The sequence below is a fragment of the Phocoena phocoena genome, chromosome 2 (genome assembly GCF_963924675.1).
Source record: "Phocoena phocoena chromosome 2, mPhoPho1.1, whole genome shotgun sequence".
NCBI lineage: Eukaryota > Metazoa > Chordata > Mammalia > Artiodactyla > Phocoenidae > Phocoena > Phocoena phocoena.
The window spans coordinates 32011145-32030681 of NC_089220.1; the positions used below are offsets into that span (position 1 = coordinate 32011145).

The 19537-nt window shown below is 49.3% G+C and overlaps 1 protein-coding gene across 1 annotated transcript in view; it reads right to left on the reverse strand.

Annotated features, from left to right (window-relative positions):
- Positions 1 to 19537, reverse strand: part of SUSD6 (sushi domain containing 6) — a 45863-nt gene that overhangs the window by 3065 nt on the left and 23261 nt on the right. Inside the window, exons 2-3 of the mRNA XM_065872948.1 lie at positions 1290 to 1487; positions 189 to 327 (exon numbers count right to left, since the gene is read on the reverse strand). Coding sequence (XP_065729020.1) covers positions 189 to 327; positions 1290 to 1487 — 337 coding nt within the window. The remainder of the gene's footprint in view (positions 1 to 188; positions 328 to 1289; positions 1488 to 19537) is intronic.

Genomic DNA, 19537 nt, shown 5'->3' on the forward strand with positions numbered 1-19537 from the left:
GATGAAGACAATGTATGCAAAGCAAAAGCACAGTGCCAGGCACATCTGGAAGCTTAACACACGGCAGGGCCCTCCCCTTTCCCCGGGTGCACACAGACCAGCAGAGGCCAGCAGGCCCTCCGGCACCCCTCCGCCAGCCAAAGGCCAGCCTCCACCGTGACGCACGCCGCCCGCTGCCACTGGCTCACCTGCTGTGATGGAAAGACTTCAGCTTTGGCTGCAGCAGCACAAACAGCACCACCAGGAGGAGAATGAGCGCCACGGAGCTGGCAGTGGAAGCCACGATGGACAGCGTGGGGACCCCGAGCGACGTGTGGGCGTCTTTGTCTACGAGAACAAGCCATCGTCAGACGTGTTTTGTACCCTGACACACGGAACGTGAGCCCCACGGCTGACCTTGTCAAGGGCCCCCTGCACGGTGCCACGCTGAGACATGCTACGTGTGGCCAGGGCCACTTTTGGAGTAACGGTGCAGAGTGGCTTTTACATCAGGGAAAGGGGACATTTCCCTATCCTGTTCCTGAATCTAAAATTCCCCTCACTTCACTTCCCTAGAGGTCTTACCTTTATAAACCCCATCTGATCCTGTCCTTAAGAGCAGGCTGGAAGACATGAACCATCCAAATGCACACATCATTCCACCATCTGAAGTCCCACCCATGCGGCAGGAAAATTTATAAGAACAGGGCGGTAATAACAATCTGTTCTAAGATCCTGCAGCTTTAGTTGTAAACCTCAGGCCTGTCCCCACCCTTCTCTGGGGTGTCACGGTCTTGAAGTGCGAGTGAAAGCACAAAGATGACTGCATGACACACTCTCCCGCAGGCAGCTGGATTTCCTGTCATGCATGACAGGAGGCGGCGGAGGGGGATAGGTCTTCTGGCCAGCTGGACTGCAGCTCCATGACAAAACAGTCCACATCCATTCAAGGAAAAATAATATAAAAGAGACACTACAGAAGGTACTCGCACCGTGCTCACGGGTTAGCAGAACACAGTCAAAGGTCACCGGCACTGGGCTAGGCAAACAAGAGAGCCGGTGCATCAAAGGGACTTTACATAGCACAGCAGATGCCTCAGTAGCTCGGCTGAAATGCACTGGGACACGCACCAGCAATCCAAATGCCTTTCACAGAGACATGAAATCCCAAAGGAAAGGAGGCTGTAGGGCGTCAGAAGGGCCATGCTGCCCCACAGCACAGGGTGCTCCAGAGGGAGCGGGCACCACTTCCCGCGAGTTAGAAGAAAGCAGAAGCCCAGCAGCACCCCTCACTCATCTGCCAAACTGACCCTCGTTGAGATGACAGCTGATCTCCATGGCTGGCTTCCACTCGCCATTCTTACACGTCAGGTATTTGTAATCACCCTTCAACATGTAGCCTTCAGCACACAGGTACTCGATGACGCTGCCCGAGTTCAGGGGGTCTCTACAGGGCCGGGGGTGGCAGATGTAGCCACCATTCTCTGGCTCCGGGGGCAGGGAACACACTGCAAAGACAGAGAGAGCAGAGGTACAGTGGTGAGGTTTTCCAGCGAGACTGCCGTCAGCGACAAAGAGGGGCAGCTCTGAGGGCTTCAGCAGGAAACACGCCAGGAGCAAAGAGCCAGCCCCTTGGAAAGGCAGCTGGCCAAACTCTGCAAGTTCAGGTTGCCAATGACAGAGGGAGGCGCCCTGGCAACAGGGGAAGCTTGGCTGCTTGCAGCACTTCCCCTCGCCCTCCCTCCCCAGCACTGCGCCTTAGGACAACTGCATCCATCACTGAACAGTAGACTTCGACAAAGCTGAACTTAAAGAGATCTAGCGCATGTGGGGTTTTTTTCAGCATTTTATTCTTTTATGATTACAAACTGTGTATTCTTTTTTTTTTTTTAACTCTCAGTCTATCCCTCCCCCTGCCACCCTTCCCCCCTGGTAACTATAAGTTCATTCTCTAAGTCTGTGAGTCTGTTTCTGTTTTGTAGATAAGTTCATTTGTATCTTTTTTTTTTTTTTAGATTCCACATAAAAGTGATATATATATTTGTCTTTCTCTTCCCCTGACTTACTTCACTTCGTATGATAATCTCCAGGGCCATCCATGGTACATATGCACAATGGAATATTACTCAGCCAAGAAAAAAGAATGAAATAATGCATTTGCATAATGTGGTTTTAATAAAACTTACTGAAATACACAACGAATCAGAGTGACAGGTGATAAAACACTGGTAACCTGCACAGGGGAAACATTAGCCTTGTTTCCAACATCAGTACCAGAAAGGAGTCCTTCGCATGATAAAAATGTGACTTCTTGGCATCAGAGGGGATTTCTGATGCATTTCCTGGGAGGCTTCCCAGGCCCCCATGCACCACCCATTCCCTGACTAGAGCGGTCACTGGCATCAGTCGTCTCTATCCCACGGTAACGCCCATTATTTTTCATTCAGGTAGGACTGTTTAGCTTTAAAAGCACCTTCACTGACCTCCTATCTTATTTATTCCTCTGACAACTCCGTGAGGTAGTTATCATTTCCCCCTTTGAAGATGAGGACACTGGCCCACAAAAGTTACATGACTTTTAGCCAAGTCAGGCAGACCTGGGAGCAGAGCCAGGGCTTCCGATTGTAAAACCTGTGCTCTTCCCACCAGCAGACACTGCTTCCACCCTAGGAGTGAGCGGGCCTTTAAGGAGTGCATATATGTCAAGGTTGCCTCCCCTATGAACAGGTCAGTTAGGGAGATGGCAAGTGGTACCTAAGTGTGGTGGGAACGCTGGTGTATAGGTAAGTTGCAGTAATACGTCAGAGGAGCCGGAAGGCCTGAGCAGCCCAGGGAGAAGGCAGCCTCCCCTTCTGAGCCTGGACAGACACTACAGAACTGAAGTCCCCAGGCAATGGATCATGGGGTATGCCTAGCAAAAATAGGAGGGGACAGGAGGGGCACTATGGGATCACTGTTAAGAAGGCTGGGCTGGGGGAGAAGACATGCTGGCAGGTGGCCAGGCACCGACAAACTTCAACTTACCACAAGCCTTACCTACCAAGGCAGGAAAGATGAAAGTCTCTAAAGGACATTTGATTTTGCTGACAAATACCCTGTCCCCATCGTGACTACCACAAGGACATCAGTATGAGAATAAGAACTGCTGGGTTTCTTTTCTTCACTTCCTCTAACAGACCTGGAGTCTCTGACTGCCTGAGAAAAGGTGCTCTCCCTTCATGGGACCACCCACCACTCTCTCACCAAATACCACTTCCCTTCAACCTGCTATTAAGCAAGATGACTGCCAGCCAGGCTGTGGGGTGGATACTAAGTCGAAAAAGAGATGGTGGCTCCCTGCCCTTGGGCTGCTGATCACTGAGACTAGGAGAAAAGACTCCATATTTAAAGCTGTTAAAAACCCTAGGGTAGGTCCACAGGGATCCAGAGACGTCTAGGCAGCCTCTCTGAAACCGGCAGATGAGCCCAAGTAAGCCCCCTCAGTCCCCTCTAAGCACACACCTCCTCCTCTAGACTCTTCCCACACCACCCACCTCGCCCAAGGTCTTGAACAGGAGGGAGACACAGGCATCACATTCCTTCTGGTGCCTCTCTAAACTCTGGCCAAGTAGTTCAAAGAGCTGGCCAGCTGGATTTCCAAAGGAACCCCAGCAAACTGCTTTACCCTTTACACTTACCCTCTTTTGTTCAGGGCAACAAGGCTGCCACAGATTCTCCCGGCTCTCCTTGGGTTGTGTCTAATTGGTTCATTTCCTCAGGGTAATTAATGATGAGCACCCGGGGGGCACCTCCCGAAAACAGGCAGGACCCACTTATAGGTCCAGTGTGCTGGGGAAGACAGTCCCAGGGGAAGGGCTGCTCATTCTAAAACCATTCCCGCTCTGCTGGGTACTTCTGCCCATAAAGCCCACATCTTCACGGAATCTCTGACAGGGGCCCTGGACATCACCTGGCACCCATTTTTTACGTGCAAAAAATGAGGTCTACAGAGAGGCGACTTACAATTCTATTTCAATTCAACTAATATCTACCGATTACTGTGTAGGGATCATTGTGCTATGCTCTGAAAAAGGACAGAAAGATAAGCACTTCAGGTACCTGTAGCCAAACAGGGGTATGACAAGTAAGTCCACACATATATTTTTAAATTAATTAATTAGGTTGGTTGCAGCAGGTCTTAGTTGCGGTAGGTGGGCTCCTTAGTTGCGGCTCGCTGGCTCCTTAGTTGTGGCATGCGAACTCTTAGTTGCGGCATGCATGTGGGATCTAGTTCCCTGACCAGGGATCAAACCCGGGCCCCCTGCACTGGGAGCTTGGAGTCTTAACCACCGCGTCACCAGGGAAGTCCCAACACATATATTTTAAAAGTTGTTTTCTTCACGGCTTCTGGGTTTTGCGTCTTGGCTAAGGGACATTTTCCTAAACATACTCTCCAATATCTTCTTCTAACGTTTCACAGACTGGGTCCTTTGTCATGCAGATAATACCTTCATAGAAAAAAAAAAGTCTTAGGAAACGTATACATGGTACAAAATCCTAAAAGTAAGAAGGTGAATGTGGAAAGTAAGCCCTTCTCCTTTCCTACTCAACTCAGTGCCTCTCTCCAAAGATACTCCACACAGATTTATTCTAATACACATCAAAGAAAGGGATTAGTGTCACAAGAGAGGGAACTCAGAGCAGGAGAGACCAACGTTGTGTGGGGAACGGCTGGGAACAGCTCGTGGAGGAAGTGGCATTTCCAACGGGGCTTGATTTCAGCAGGAAAGGAGGTGGTGGTTTGAAGCTAATGCACCAAAGTAGGATAGTGTAGATTAAGCCCAGGGAGCAGCAAGTAGCCTAGGTTAGCTTGGTTGCATAAGAAAATTTGGCCGAATGAATAAATAAATAAAATATAATGATAACAGTAGTAGTAGTAATAATAATATTGTGATGAAACCATCTTGTAGAGGGGCCTTGGCTGCAACAGGAGGTGTTTATACTATATTCAATGGGCAGAATTACAAGCGGAGCTGAATTTGATATAAGATGGACAGAAGTTGAGAGAGCTTTTAGAGTAGGTCAGCTGTAGAGCAACCCTTGCATGGTGAAATAAACTGGACAAAAGTTCTTTTATGTTTGTCTATGAGGATCATACAAAATGAAACAAACTACAGTACGTTAGGTTCAGCGTCACAAAGGGACTGCCCCGGGTCCGAGGAAGAAATAAGGAGGCCTTAGAAGGAAAAGTCAGAAAAAGGCAAGATTGTTTTAAGACGCCAAGAACAGAAGGAAAAAATATGGCCCCCTTGCCCAATCAAAGAGCAGAGTGGGAGAGCCGTGGCAAAGAGCAGGTGCTGAAGAGACCCTCTCGGTGACGCCTGGGGTTCACAGGAACGGGAAGAACATCAGGAAGAGCAAATAAATCATTCCGTGGCTTCCAGAAGCCCCTGTTCTGGGCAAGAGGCTGACTTAATCAGGCGTGCTCTAGGACAAGCCCAGGTCCACAGGAGGAGTTTCAAGCTCTGTTCCTAGTCTCAAGAAGACAATGAACTCATCTGATTTGGCAAAGCTGCGGAATTTCAAAAAGAGAGGGAGAAAAGCCAGAAGATGGAAATTTTACAGAAAAAAATCAATTAGCTCTCCTTAGCCTCCTTCTCCGCTTTCTGTTATCTCTTACCCCCACTTAGGCCTCCAGTGAGCACAGGAAGCAGCGAGGTAATTCTCCAGGGGGCCCCCGCAGAGTGCCTGGAGCACAGCAGTCATTGAGCAGGAGACCATGTGACCAGCTGGTGAGGGTGCAGACGGAGGAGACGCAAGGCAATCCGGCTGATACTTCTACCCCAGAGTCCCCGCAGCCTAAAACCATTAGCAGAAACCAACAAGAACCCCCAGTCAGCACTTCTAAATGTGTTTTGCTTTTGCCATTTTGGGGACCAGACTTTTAGGAAGAAGAGACAAATTAAAGACAAAACAAAGTCTTATAAGATTCCATAACAAGGGAATCAAAACAAGCTCCAGGAATGGCCCTGGGGTCAGAGTGTTCAGTTTAACAAACTGAACAAACACTTGAGCCCCTTTAAAACGAGGTGTGGGGCGTAGGGAGTGTGAAGATCAGCTTGAGGAGAGGAAGCAGACATGTAAACACCTAGCGCAGTTAAAAAGACTCAACCTAAGAGGTGTCCCTCTGATGTCACTTATCAAGAAAACACTATACTCCCACACACAGCGCCTGAGGGCTTAAGAAACTGTGTCAGTGTTCACTTGCAGGCTTGAAATAATGTCGTTTTACACCAAAACCAGTGCACTGGCACTGAGAACACAACTGAGCACAGAGAAATAGGTGCTCAGTGAAGGTGTTCAAAGGATGGCCAGAGAAAAGCTTCCCTGGGAATTCAGGGGAGAAGGAAGTGGTTCCCCCAAACCCACCACACCAACACAGCAGCTGTGGCCATCAGGGACACGGCTGAGGCATTATCAGACGTGTCCCTGTGTGGCTGTAACTCCATCAAACAGTTAAGAGCGAGCCTCTCCTCACAAGACGCTCTAGCAGGGCCACAGAAGTAAAGGAGACAGGACCATGCCCTCAGGAAGTTTACAGTCTACAGGACACGGACACACGCACAGCCAACTCTGATGTAAAGGAAAGAAGGAAGTGTTCGAAGGTGAGCTCTTCTGTTGGCCTGGGGTGACCTTCTGGGTAGGGACATCTTTTCTGTTCATCTGAGAACCGCTGGCGACCAGAGGAAGGTGAGAGCCCAGGCAAAGAGAAACGGGAGAAAGGAGAGGAAGGAATGGATGGAAAGCACACACCTAGCACAATACTGTCCAACAGAAATAGGATGCGGCCACACAGGTGCTTTAAAATTTTCTTAGTAGCCACATTAAAAATGTACAACTCGCGAAATTCATTCTAATAATATATTTTATTTAACCAATCTATGCAAACTACATTTTTGATCGCTCAACGCATAATATAAAAATTTATTAATGCGATATTTTATACTCTTTTCATAATAAGTCAACACTTACAGCACATCTCAAGCCACACTAATCGCATTTCAAGTTCTCAATAGCCACCTGGGGCTCGTGGCCATTGTACGGGACGGCACAGATGCTAGGGATCTGAGAACAGTGGGAAGGGTGCAGACCACACAACCGAGTGTGAGACAGGAGGCTAACAGCAGATGAAGACAGCATGGAGCACTGAGGGTCCCTTCAGGCTGTTTTTTAGAGCACTGTCTATGTGCTTGCTCTCAAAGCCCTTTCTTGATATATGAAGGTCCAATTTCTACTTCTAGCCCTCAATGGTTTGCTAGGAACAGAGAGAGCCAGAGAAGAAGCAAGGCAAAAACAGCAAAAAAAAAAAAAGAAAAGAAAAAGTGCAGATTTCAAACGTGCAGATTTCTTTTTGCACGTAAGACAAGGAAAATAATAATGATTGCAAACAGCATTATTACATGTGCCAGGCACTCTTCTGAACTCTCTCTTTACACGAAGCAGGTACTATATTTTCTCCATTTTATAAATAAGAACAATGCTCCAAGCCACACATCTCTAGATGACTCAACAGGCGCTCTGGCTCCTGAGCTGCAGGTCTGACCACGAAGCCAAGGTGGGCCTGCAGAGGAAGGCAGGACACCAGGCTCCATTCTGCGGTTCATCCCCCGATGGACTAGGCCTAGGGCCTTTGGAACATCTAGCTACTCTGTGAAAGGTGTGAGCTTGCTAGTTCAAAGGGGAGATGATTCTCCTCAAGAAAGCCTCCCCAGAAAGTTGGTACTGGGCATTCCAGACAAATGCAAGGGGGGACGGGGTATCACATCTGACTACAGTCTAAAGGTTCCTTCTGAGGCCTCCTTTAGAAATCTCAGTAATTACAGCTCCTAGTCACTGACCATCAACTACATGCCAAGTTACCAGTCTAAGCACTCTACGTGTTTACCTCGTTTAAACTTCACAGAAACCCTGTAAGAAACATTACTGTAACATTATACAGGTAAGCAAACTGAGTGAGAGAGGTTAAGAAACTTGCTCAAGGTCACCCAGCAGGTAAGAGGCAGAGTCAGGATTTGAAGCCAGGAGGGGTGGGGCCCACTCCACGGCACTCCCTGGGCAGCAGCAAGGGTGCTGAGCCCAGCTTCTCCTCCCACACCCGCATCTCGGAAAGGGAGCCACAGAGAGAGGAGCCCAGTGACAAAGACAAATCTGGGTGCTGCCCGTGGACACCGGTCTCTCCGGGACTCAGTTTCAGTACACACAGGCACTGAACCAGATGGCCTCCGAGTCTGCCACTGGCAAATCTGTGTACGCTGGGTGGACGGCCAGCCTCACCACCTCCCGAGATTCGTTCATAAAGGTCCTACAGCCGCCGCAGTTTTGAACTGAGCACAGGGTGTGAGAGGCTCCAGGAAAACCATCCTGTCTGTGCAGAGGCTCCTGCATCCAGCATCAGGGCAGATTCCTACCCTGGGCACGTGGTGAGGTCAGAGAACCAGGCAGGCGGAGGTCAGTTAACTCAAGAGAGAACCAAGGGCTGCTCCTGTCCATGGCTCTCCCTGGCTTTCTGCCTTCCTGACCCCACTCAAATAGTCAAAAGTCTACAAGAGGCTGCAGCGAGAGGGAAGAGAGGATTTCTCATGCCATCTGCAACCTCCCTCTCCTCTAAGACAAACCTTCCAGCAGTCAGACAGGAAGCCCATTGTCCTGCCAGGACCCCTTTTCTCATGAGAACTTTCCACATGCCGGGAGGAGGGCCAGCTGCGGGGTGCTCAAGCCCTTCCCAGGGTGTGGCCCTGGAGCCGGGGTGGAGGCTCAGTGGCAGAAGCCACCACGGCTTAGGCTGTCCCCACAGCTCCTCGCAGGCCCCTAGCACCACCTGCCTGAGAGGGGCCCAGCCCAAGCCCTGCTCCGGGGGCCTGGCAGCTCACAAGTGGGTCCGGCTTCAGAGCCTGTCCCTCTTGTCTTAGGCCTGAGTCCCTCACTCCCCCGACCTCACAGGAGAGGGGACATGCCGGCCAGCAGGTCAGAGCCCACAAGAAGGAAGAACATTTTCTTTATTGAACCCTGCCCCAAACATAAAAACTCCTGTCACCTGGAAGTAGCCATCCAAGTCCCTAGTCATTCTGAAAGAAGAAGTGCTAATCCTCTCCCTGGAAACCCTGACCTGAAACTACAACGGGGTCAACTGAAACCCAGCCCATCTTTCAAGACTCAGTTCCAAGGTCGCCTGCTCCAGGACACTGTCCCAAAGAGAACTCAGCAGCACAGGGTAGAGATTACCAGCCTGCGCCTACAGGGAGAGCACCCGGGGTGTGTACCGCTCTGACAGCTTCCCACCACGTGGGCTCAGGCAGATCTTCCTACGCGCCAGTTCCCTCATTTGAAGATGGGGACACTAAAGGTATGCACCTCACAGGGGCGCTGTGCAGATTCATCAATCATGCAGGTAACGTACCCGGTAAAGGGCCTGTCGCACTCCAAGTGTTCAATAAACAGCAGCTTTATTACTCCTCCTCTGTTTTCCCCCAACATCTTCACACCTCTCTATAAACATCACTGTATTGCTGTCTCTGCAATTATTTTCTCACAGGTCAGTCCTTCCCCCACCTCTCCATTAACCCACCCACCTACCCAAGCTGTAGGGCAGGCATTTGTTCTCCTTCCTGTTCTGATTCTTGTATTCCCAGAACTCGGCACAGAATCTGGCAGAGTAGATGCTTAGTAGAAAACTGACTTGACTGGGAAAATTTTGCCCACATTTCAAGGCACTACCTTGTTTGTAAATGCAAAGGGTCTCATGGTTTCCGATTTGAGATAAGTCAGGAGCAGGTAACAGCTGAAACAGGAGGGAAGGGGGCAGGGCACAACCTTTAAAAGAATGACACAGCCACAGGACAAGACAAAACTGGTTAGAACTAACCAGATCCACAATGCCGGAAGATTCCACTTCCAGTGGACCTTGAGCCTCATTATATGCTCATTGTAATGTATTAGCTAAATGGTAACACCCACTAGCGCCATGACAGTCCTGAGGCCAACCATAATAGGTCAAAAAGTAGGCGGTGGCCCAATTCCTGGAAATCCCCGCCCCTTCCCCCAGAAATAGTTGGAATAATCCTCTCACTCATTAGCCTAGGAAATTACCCCACCCATAAAAACTAACAACCCCATATTTCCAGAGCCTCTCGCCTTCTGAGATGGCCCACTCTCTGTCTGTGGAGTGTGTTTCTCTCTAAATAAATCCACTTCTTACACATCACTTTGTCTCTCACTGAATTCTTTCTGCAACGAGACATCAAGAACCTGAGCTTCGTTAAGTCCTGAAACCAGGTGTGTGATCTCAGTTAAAAGACGGTGAGTTCAAGTCCCAATCTCGGTTTAGGCTGGGTTCGAGTCCTGGCACATGGGTTCAAGTCCCAATCATCTCGGTTTAGGCTGGGTTCGAGTCCTGGCACATGGGTTCAAGTCCCAATCTCGGTTTAGGCTGGGTTCGAGTCCTGGCACATGGGTTCAAGTCCCAATCTCGGTTTAGGCTGGGTTCGAGTCCTGGCACATGGGTTCAAGTCCCAATCTCGGTTTAGGCTGGGTTCGAGTCCTGGCACATGGGTTCAAGTCCCAATCTCGGTTTAGGCTGGGTTCGAGTCCTGGCACATGGGTTCAAGTCCCAATCTCGGTTTAGGCTGGGTTCGAGTCCTGGCACATGGGTTCAAGTCCCAATCTCGGTTTAGGCTGGGTTCGAGTCCTGGCACATGGGTTCAAGTCCCAATCTCGGTTTAGGCTGGGTTCGAGTCCTGGCACATGGGTTCAAGTCCCAATCTCGGTTTAGGCTGGGTTCGAGTCCTGGCACATGGGTTCAAGTCCCAATCTCGGTTTAGGCTGGGTTCGAGTCCTGGCACATGGGTTCAAGTCCCAATCTCGGTTTAGGCTGGGTTCGAGTCCTGGCACATGGGTTCAAGTCCCAATCTCGGTTTAGGCTGGGTTCGAGTCCTGGCACATGGGTTCAAGTCCCAATCTCGGTTTAGGCTGGGTTCGAGTCCTGGCACATGGGTTCAAGTCCCAATCTCGGTTTAGGCTGGGTTCGAGTCCTGGCACATGGGTTCAAGTCCAATCTCGGTTTAGGCTGGGTTCGAGTCCTGGCACATGGGTTCAAGTCCCAATCTCGGTTTAGGCTGGGTTCGAGTCCTGGCACATGGGTTCAAGTCCCAATCTCGGTTTAGGCTGGGTTCGAGTCCTGGCACATGGGTTCAAGTCCCAATCTCGGTTTAGGCTGGGTTCGAGTCCTGGCACATGGGTTCAAGTCCAATCTCGGTTTAGGCTGGGTTCGAGTCCTGGCACATGGGTTCAAGTCCAATCTCGGTTTAGGCTGGGTTCGAGTCCTGGCACATGGGTTCAAGTCCAATCTCGGTTTAGGCTGGGTTCGAGTCCTGGCACATGGGTTCAAGTCCCAATCTCGGTTTAGGCTGGGTTCGAGTCCTGGCACATGGGTTCAAGTCCCAATCTCGGTTTAGGCTGGGTTCGAGTCCTGGCACATGGGTTCAAGTCCCAATCTCGGTTTAGGCTGGGTTCGAGTCCTGGCACATGGGTTCAAGTCCCAATCTCGGTTTAGGCTGGGTTCGAGTCCTGGCACATGGGTTCAAGTCCCAATCTCGGTTTAGGCTGGGTTCGAGTCCTGGCACATGGGTTCAAGTCCCAATCTCAGTTTAGGCTGGGTTCGAGTCCTGGCACATGGGTTCAAGTCCCAATCTCGGTTTAGGCTGGGTTCGAGTCCTGGCACATGGGTTCAAGTCCAATCTGAGCTGCATGGTTTTACAGCAGAGAGACTCCCTCTGCATAGTACATCTCATGTTCTCTAAGTTGGCATCTACCAGTGAAAATATTCTCCCAGCCAACCAGGATCAGGGCCACAAAGAGTCAGAGCACGGTCTGACGGATGAATCTGGGTTTGACCTAGGGGCCTGCCCTGCAACCCTGTCAACTGCCTGAGCTCTTCTGAGCCTTACTCCTTGACAGCCAATACCCACCTCTGTAAAGTGTTTGAGGGGACAGATGAAACTGTGTACCTGAAACTGTCTTGCATCATGCCTGGCACACAGTAGGCACTGATAAATTCTTTACATTTATTTTCACATTGTAAACTCAATTCCCACCTCTGGTTTTTGAAATGGGGCAGGGCAAAGACTCTGGCAAAGAAAAGAAAAAGGACTGCTTCAGAAATTTCTGGATATCTGGAGAGAGGACAGGCAGAGAGCAGAGAAGGATGAATACTTTGGAGGGGCTTGCTTTGCTACCTCCTCCTCCAGTTCAGTAATATGCCAGCCCCTTCCCCACTTCTCAGCAGAGACTGGGCTGCTCTTGGCTGACAAGTGGCCTCCATATAGCCTGTTACCCCTTCACCCCCTCTTGTTCTCACAGCTCAGGGGCTTGGGGGGCATGCTGTCAGCTGGGACTGCACGCCCTACCCCACCCCTAAACTGTATGACTGCTATAAAACGGGCAGGCAGGAGGACCACTCGCCTTCTCCTGCTGCTCCAGGCCTGGGCTGTACAGCATCTAAAGCCCCCCACCCAATGCAGTGACCTACAGAGCAGCGCCCACAATTGTCTGCCGCCCCCGCCCCCAGGATGTTGGGACACAAGCAGAGCTAGGGAGCCAGGCCATTCCACAGGCATTAACAAATGATACTGTGTTCCCTTGAGAGTGGTAGTTAAAGGGTTAAGAGAAAGCAGATGTTTATTTTTTTCCTCATCAGCAATTGCTACTTCCTGGTCTCATCTCCTTCATCCTATCATCTAAGGAAGTTGCACATGAGTCGGCTCTCGCCCTCAGAATTCCTCACCTCCAGGAGGAGGTAGGCTGGTCCTCTGGAGGAAGGCCCCAGTCAGCTGCTTAAGGCACTGTCCAACCTCAAAAGGATAACTGATGAGCAAGTGATAATTAACTTAGGAGTCGGGCTTGGAGTTTACAACAGGGTTGGACTCTTGGGTACAAAGCTCAGAGTTGTGGTTTCATTTCCAATTCTGCCATCTAATGGAAATGCTTCATGCCAAGTCTGGTGCCAGGCACACACACACAGTAGGCCTTCAAGAAACACCTATTTAAATTTAAAATAAATTTAGAGATCTCTGTTGCCCAACAGGGTGGAAGTGACTAAGAGAATTAACATTTATCACCAGGCGCTACACTAGGCACTTTAAAGTTGCCATCCTAATTAATTCTCCCATCCTATGAGGAAGGAAAGTGAGGCTCTGAACAATTTAGTAGTGGCCTGAGGGTACACAGCCACCCAGTAGTAGAGTCTGGATTCAAACTCTGGCTTGCCTTTCCCCCCATTATAGGGAAGCTCCCTGTCTACAGATGCCACCAGAAAAACTTACCCCAAGACCTACAAAAGTATAGCATGGGGGTGGGGTCCATCTGACAAATGTTATAGTAATTCCTGTTTGCAGAAGAATGTGGACTGGTGAGTTTGCCTGTGCCCAGAGGACTCAGCTCGTATCTCAAGTGGGGCCCCATTTTTCCAGAGAAGAGGTGGGGGGAAGGCAAGACAGTGTCCTTCACTAAGCTCTGAGCATTACAAACAATGGAGCTCTTTAAGGAGTACAGATCCCAAAGCTGCAAGTGGGAGAGGGTATGGGGGCATTTTCAGCTGGGAACACAAGCCTTCCAAGAGGGATACATGAAAGGAAGCTTGCCACTAAATGCAGAACAGGGACGTGAGCTAGAGTAGATAGAGGGCTGCCCTTCTGCCAGCTGCCCAGAATACACAGGATCCCCGGGGCAGCTCTGCCAAAGCCCAAAATAAACAGCCTCCTCTGCCGTGTATCTCCAAACAGTGAGTCAGGCAGCGTCTTGCTTATGCTGGGTGCTCAACAAGCCACTGCTACTTACCGAGGCCCACACAACTACAAAGAATGAAAGGAAACAATCAATAAACTCTACCCACGGACGGTGGCAAAAATCAGCTGAGGTGGCAGAAATCAGCTAGGGGGATGGCCTAAAACCAGCAAGCACCACACTTCTTTGAAAAACACTCACCAGTAATTGAGGGGTAAAGGCCTGAATAATCTTTCCTGAAAAAACAGATGTGACTGGGTCTCCCTGTGACAGACAAGGTGCAAATAACAGACTACGAGTCTAAGGCAGGCCACGAAGTGAGCCCTGTATATTCTGTAGGGCTTGTGTCAGGCTGACCCTACCACAAGACTAAAGGAAATATAAAAGGGAAAAGCTGTTCTTTTGGAGGGGGGTGGGTGGCATGGGGAATGAAGCTAGGGCTAGGGGTCTTGTCTTTATCACCTCTGAACCAACAAGTATAAGGAACACTGTGACACATGGACCATGGGAAGATACAGTCAGAAGTTACAAAGTCCACTCATCTGGAGAGTCTTCTCCGTCCTGTGGGGGATGGGATTCTCTTCTTTAAACACTTCATCTGTTTAAACCACCCTGTCTCACATAACCAGCACAGGAAAAGGAGCTTGTCAGGCCTTCTTGGTTTCCTCTGCATCTCCTAGAAGGGGAACTTATCAGCCTGCGCTATCATTAGCTGACCAAAGGCGGTGAGGAGTCAAATCCGCCCAGAGGTTTGTTTGTTCTTCCCTACTTTCAACTTGTGGATCTTTCTAAATTTCTGGACCAGATGGAGCCAGGGTACTCCTAGCAGATCCCTTTCCTCCCCCCAGGCAGCAAGGAAGACAGGAGAGCCTCTCACCTCCTGTGAATCCACTCAAACCCGCTGTCAGGTCCAAAGCAGGGTGCCTGGCCCCCAAGGTGCTTTCTCACACACCTGGGACTGGCCTCCCCTTTGATTTTAGCCTAAGTATTTATTAGCCTGACTCTGACATATTGTCAAGACTCCTCGATCGTTAAACGGAGCGACCCCAAAAGAGATTACGGAAGCTTTGGAGACAGAGTCTCAACCATGCTTTTATTTGTCACACTGAGGCCCACGCTCCTGTTACCTCCCCGCTGGCCTCTCTCTGTCTTTGGACCCCTGACCCTGGCAAGCCACTTTTGACTGACCAATCGAGATTCCTGGTCAGAAGACGTTGCCTGCTGCAGCCTCACCCATTCTGTGCCTCAGTAGATAATCTTTTGTATTCCAAAGAATGCCTTTCACCCAGAAGAGAGGTAAAAAACATTTGCAAGCATTGATTCTTATCCTCTCTGCATTTCACTCTCCTAATAGGAATGCCTTCCTCAATGTAACAAATAAATATCTATGAGCACCTACCAATGTGCCACCAGGTTGGTGCCAGAAATTCAAGAGCAAATAATACACAGTTCTGTCCCTGAGGAGACTTCAGACTCTTTGGGGAGATAGATGAGGAGCCCCAAGTACCTTATAATAATAGTAACATCTACGCTGTTTATCCCCCAGAGTTCACGTAGGGATTACATGTATCCATTCATTCTTTCAACAAGTTGTTTTTTTGGGTTTTTTTGCGGTATGCGGGCCTCTCACTGTTGTGGCCTCTCCCGTTGCGGAGCACAGGCTCTGGACGCGCAGGCTCAGCGGCCACGGCTCACGGGCCCAGCCGCTCCGCGGCATGTGGGATCTTCCCGGACCGGGGCACGAACCCGCGGTCCCCTGCATCAGCAGGCGGACTCTCAACTACTGCGCCACCAGGGAAGCCCTTTTCAACAAGTTTTTACTAAGCACCAAAGCACTGTAGCTGGCAATGGGAGAAGGAGGGTTGGGAAGATGGCAAACATATAGGTCCTACCCTCTGGGAGCTTACTGTCTAATAAATAATCACAATAGACACATGTTAGAAATCACTATGGGCTACAATAAGAGGTTCTAAAGAAAGATTAATCCAATGAGGAAGAGATGAGAAAGGAAGAAAGAAATGATAACAGAACTCCAATTCTAGGGGGAAACAGGATTGTGACCATGGGATAAAAGACTGTGACTATAGGATTGTGACTGGGCTAAAGGAACGGGGAAGAACACGCAAGGGGGAAGATAAGGGCATGAGCAGCAAAGGCAGAGGAGCAAGAAGAGGCTGTGTGTGTGTGTGTGTGTGTGTGTGTGTGTGTGTGTGTGTGTGTCTCTGTGGAAAGCAGCAGGTTTAGCAGGAGATGGCTGGAAATTGAGAAAATCAGGCTGGCGCCAGAACAGGGAGGGCCCTGACTACATAGCTAAGGAATGAAAAAGTCTTGGGCTCCTCTTCCATAAAATGAGATTTTAAGGACCTTTCCAGTCCCAAAATGCAAAGTCATGTTACTACTAATAAAAAGAAAGCCTGCTCTACGGTACTAATGCAGCTGAAGAAGCCAGCCGTCTCCGTCTCCCTGCCTACCCTGGCAACTATTTTTCAGCGGAGCCGGCCGTGCTGGTGCGGTGGAGTGGGCACAGGAGAAGGACAAGGGGAAACCACGTGAGTTTCCCAATGCAGATGCGTCATGCTTCTTAAGTTTGCCGAGGTGAAGGGGGCCAGAAAAAACTGGAGGGACTAGAGTGGAGAAAAGGAGTACAAAGGCATCTTGCGGTCAATTTCTTTCCCAGGGTTCTCTCGCATGGCAGCAGATGGCCTATCCCTGAAGGACCGGATCTCAGAAAGCAGCTGCTCCCAGGTCCTGGTCTAACAGCTGGGGTCACGGGACCTCTGCACAAGCTGAATGCCGGAAATCAATGGGTTCCATTGTGCCTGCATGCATGAACTCTCGTGTCCAGGCTCCTGCCCTACGCCGGCCTGGGGCAGAGGACTGGGAAAAGTAACACTACACACTTTGAAAGACTGCACTTGCAAATTAATGGAAAGATACAGTATTATAAAGTCCAATTTCATTTAAATTACCTTGACTTTGCTAGGAAACTACTGAGACGTTAATTATCTGAGAGATAAAGGACTCATCAGTGAGAGGGTCAAGGCGAGAGGGAGCAGAGGGACAGATCATAATCAGAGGAAAACCCCTAACTGCCTCTGGCCCTCCCCTTCTTCCTGCCCAATGCACAGAGGAGTCTGACTCCACCATACCAACCAAAAAGCGGGCTGGATGTTCCATGTACTGGAAAGGGGGATAAAAATCCATAAAATGATGTGTGTGTACACAGAGGAGTGTAAGTGTATGATTACATAATTAGGCACATTAAAGTATTTATACTGCTGAGACTAAAAGCCCCTACTCAAAGGCATTCCACCAAAGTTGAAAGGGGAAATAGAAAATAGAAAATAAAGCATCTAATTGCAATCTTCCACAAAGCCAGACATCCCCAGCTGGTGCCACAGCTGAATTCTCGTAATTAACATGTTGTAATGGCAAGTATGAAAGACACTGTATGCTTATCAACTCCATGCCGTGGCCAGCCAGGCATGGGAGAAGCCCGCAGCACTGCTACAATTAAAGGGATTTTTCTCTTTCCATTATACTGGCACCCTGGTGTGGGAGGTCGGTTATTGTTTCTTAAAAACTTAGTTGTTTAAAGCACACACATAATAAAACTCTATACCCACAAAGTCAGGGACTGAGACTGGAGAATATAAAAAAGTTCACAGTCTAGGAGCTGGTTTATTTTTGGTGGTTGGTTTTCTCTCACCTCCCCAAACGTGGGGCTTTCCCAGTTAGAGAAGGCTAGCAATGTTTGAGCAGCCTATCCTTTTAAATAAATAAAGCCCATCTGACAGCTTAAAAATCATAGGTTAAAAGTATCTAAATAGAAAAAAAGATGACAGAAACTAGCATATAAATGAGTACAATGCAAGGGGAAAGGCCTTGATGCATCAAGAAAGTAGATCAATATGGACTGTGTTCCAAAGGACACTCAGTCCCAGAAGGGCCCTGCACATTTACAGAAAGGGTTTTGTGGGACTTCCCTGGTGGTCCAGTGGCTAAGACTCCACACTCCCAATGCAGGGGGCCTGGGTTCAATCCCTGGTCGGGAAACTAGATCCCGCATGCATGCCTCAACTAAAGATTCTGCGTGCCACAACTAAGACCCAGTGCAGCCAAAATAAATTAAATATATATATATATATATGTTTTTTTAATTTAAAAGAAGGGTGTTGTTTTTGCACAATTCTTGGTCACTGCAGAACCTGGTTTTAGACAGTCGTTCCCCCCCCATTTCCCTGAAAAGACCCCCCCCCCACCAAAGTTAAATAATAGCTTTACATATTATAAGGAAGTTGTGTTCTCAGAAAGCCAAACAAGATGGTAAAATACTCTGCCTTTTACACTCTTGGACAACATAATTTGGGCATTTTTTTACACTATTCTTTAACTGTGTTTTTTTCCTCTTCATAACTGAGCGGGGCTGTTGACTTAAGAGTCAGCAAGCGTTCAACTGACACTAGTGATTCCCTACTTCTGGCATGCTCACTGAGTTTCAGAATCTTTTCCTCTATTACATCAACTTTAGAAGTCCCACCCTTCTTCTAACTACCATCAGTGATGTCATTTTCCCATTTTCAACCACCCTTAGAGCATAAATGTCCAAAAATTCAAGTTACTGCTACAGCGTACACGGCTGCACAGGTGGAGGTAGCGAGGCTGCTCAGAGTGTGCTGCAGGCCGGCAGGCAGCCACACCGCAGACCCACCGCCCAGAGGCTCCTTCTCAGCTGCTGCACCAAAGTCCAGACTCGTTACCCGAAGGTGAGTGGGGTGTCGATTTACAAGGCGCCAAAGTACAGGTTGTTCCTAAGACAAATGTTTAAAAGCTGACTGCTCAGCACTGCTTCAGAACTACCTCACGAGGCATCCAACGTGGACCCCTCGCCCCTCGCTCCCCCAGCCCCAAAGGCCCGGAATCATTTTGGTGAACCTGAAGAAAATACATTCTTAGGTAGGCCCAGATACAAATGAGGAATGTGTCCAAGGATCACGGGCACTCAGCAACACACACACCTGCACTTCACAAAGAAGCCAGGACTGCAGCCAGGGTGCAGAGGTTTGCACAGCACCAAGGGAAGTCAAGCTAGTCAGCACCTGCCACAGGCCTGTTACTCAGGATGACAGCTCATCCTGGGTTTCCCCAGCCTCTTTGCCTTGTTGATGGAAAAGGTCTTGTCACACGCGCAATCAGGGATCCCAGATGCCTCCAGCCAGACCTTGCAGTGAAATAACGTTAGCAGAACAACAGTTCCTTCCCCACTGCCGGGAGCAACTTGGCCTATGGGAGACAGAATCCATGTGCTTCAAAGACTCCACACAAGTGGGTGGGCAGTCCTTTGGGGCTAGGCTATTTGTACTCGCAGCCCTTGTACAAAACCAAATGAAACCATACACCCCAAGACAGCACAGAAGTTGCAGAGCAACTGATTCTGAACTCTGGGCCTCCTCCTTTCTCCCCAACAATCCCCTCAATTTTCCCAGCTAGCCTCACCTCTCAGAGGGACAGAGAAAAACAAACGCAAAGACAGCTGGGCCTTCTGCAAATGTGGGCCGGGCCACTAAAGTCAAACCTCGCTTTAGGGACCACCCTGTTACTCAACTGTAACAAAGTGATCACTCAGAATGGTTTTAGCAGTTTATCTAACCAGCAATCCAAACAGAGTATCTGGGGCCTTAGTTTTCACAAAAAGGGGAAGAAAACACTGGTCTTTTTACATGAGGTAAAAGCTGAAGTTTCA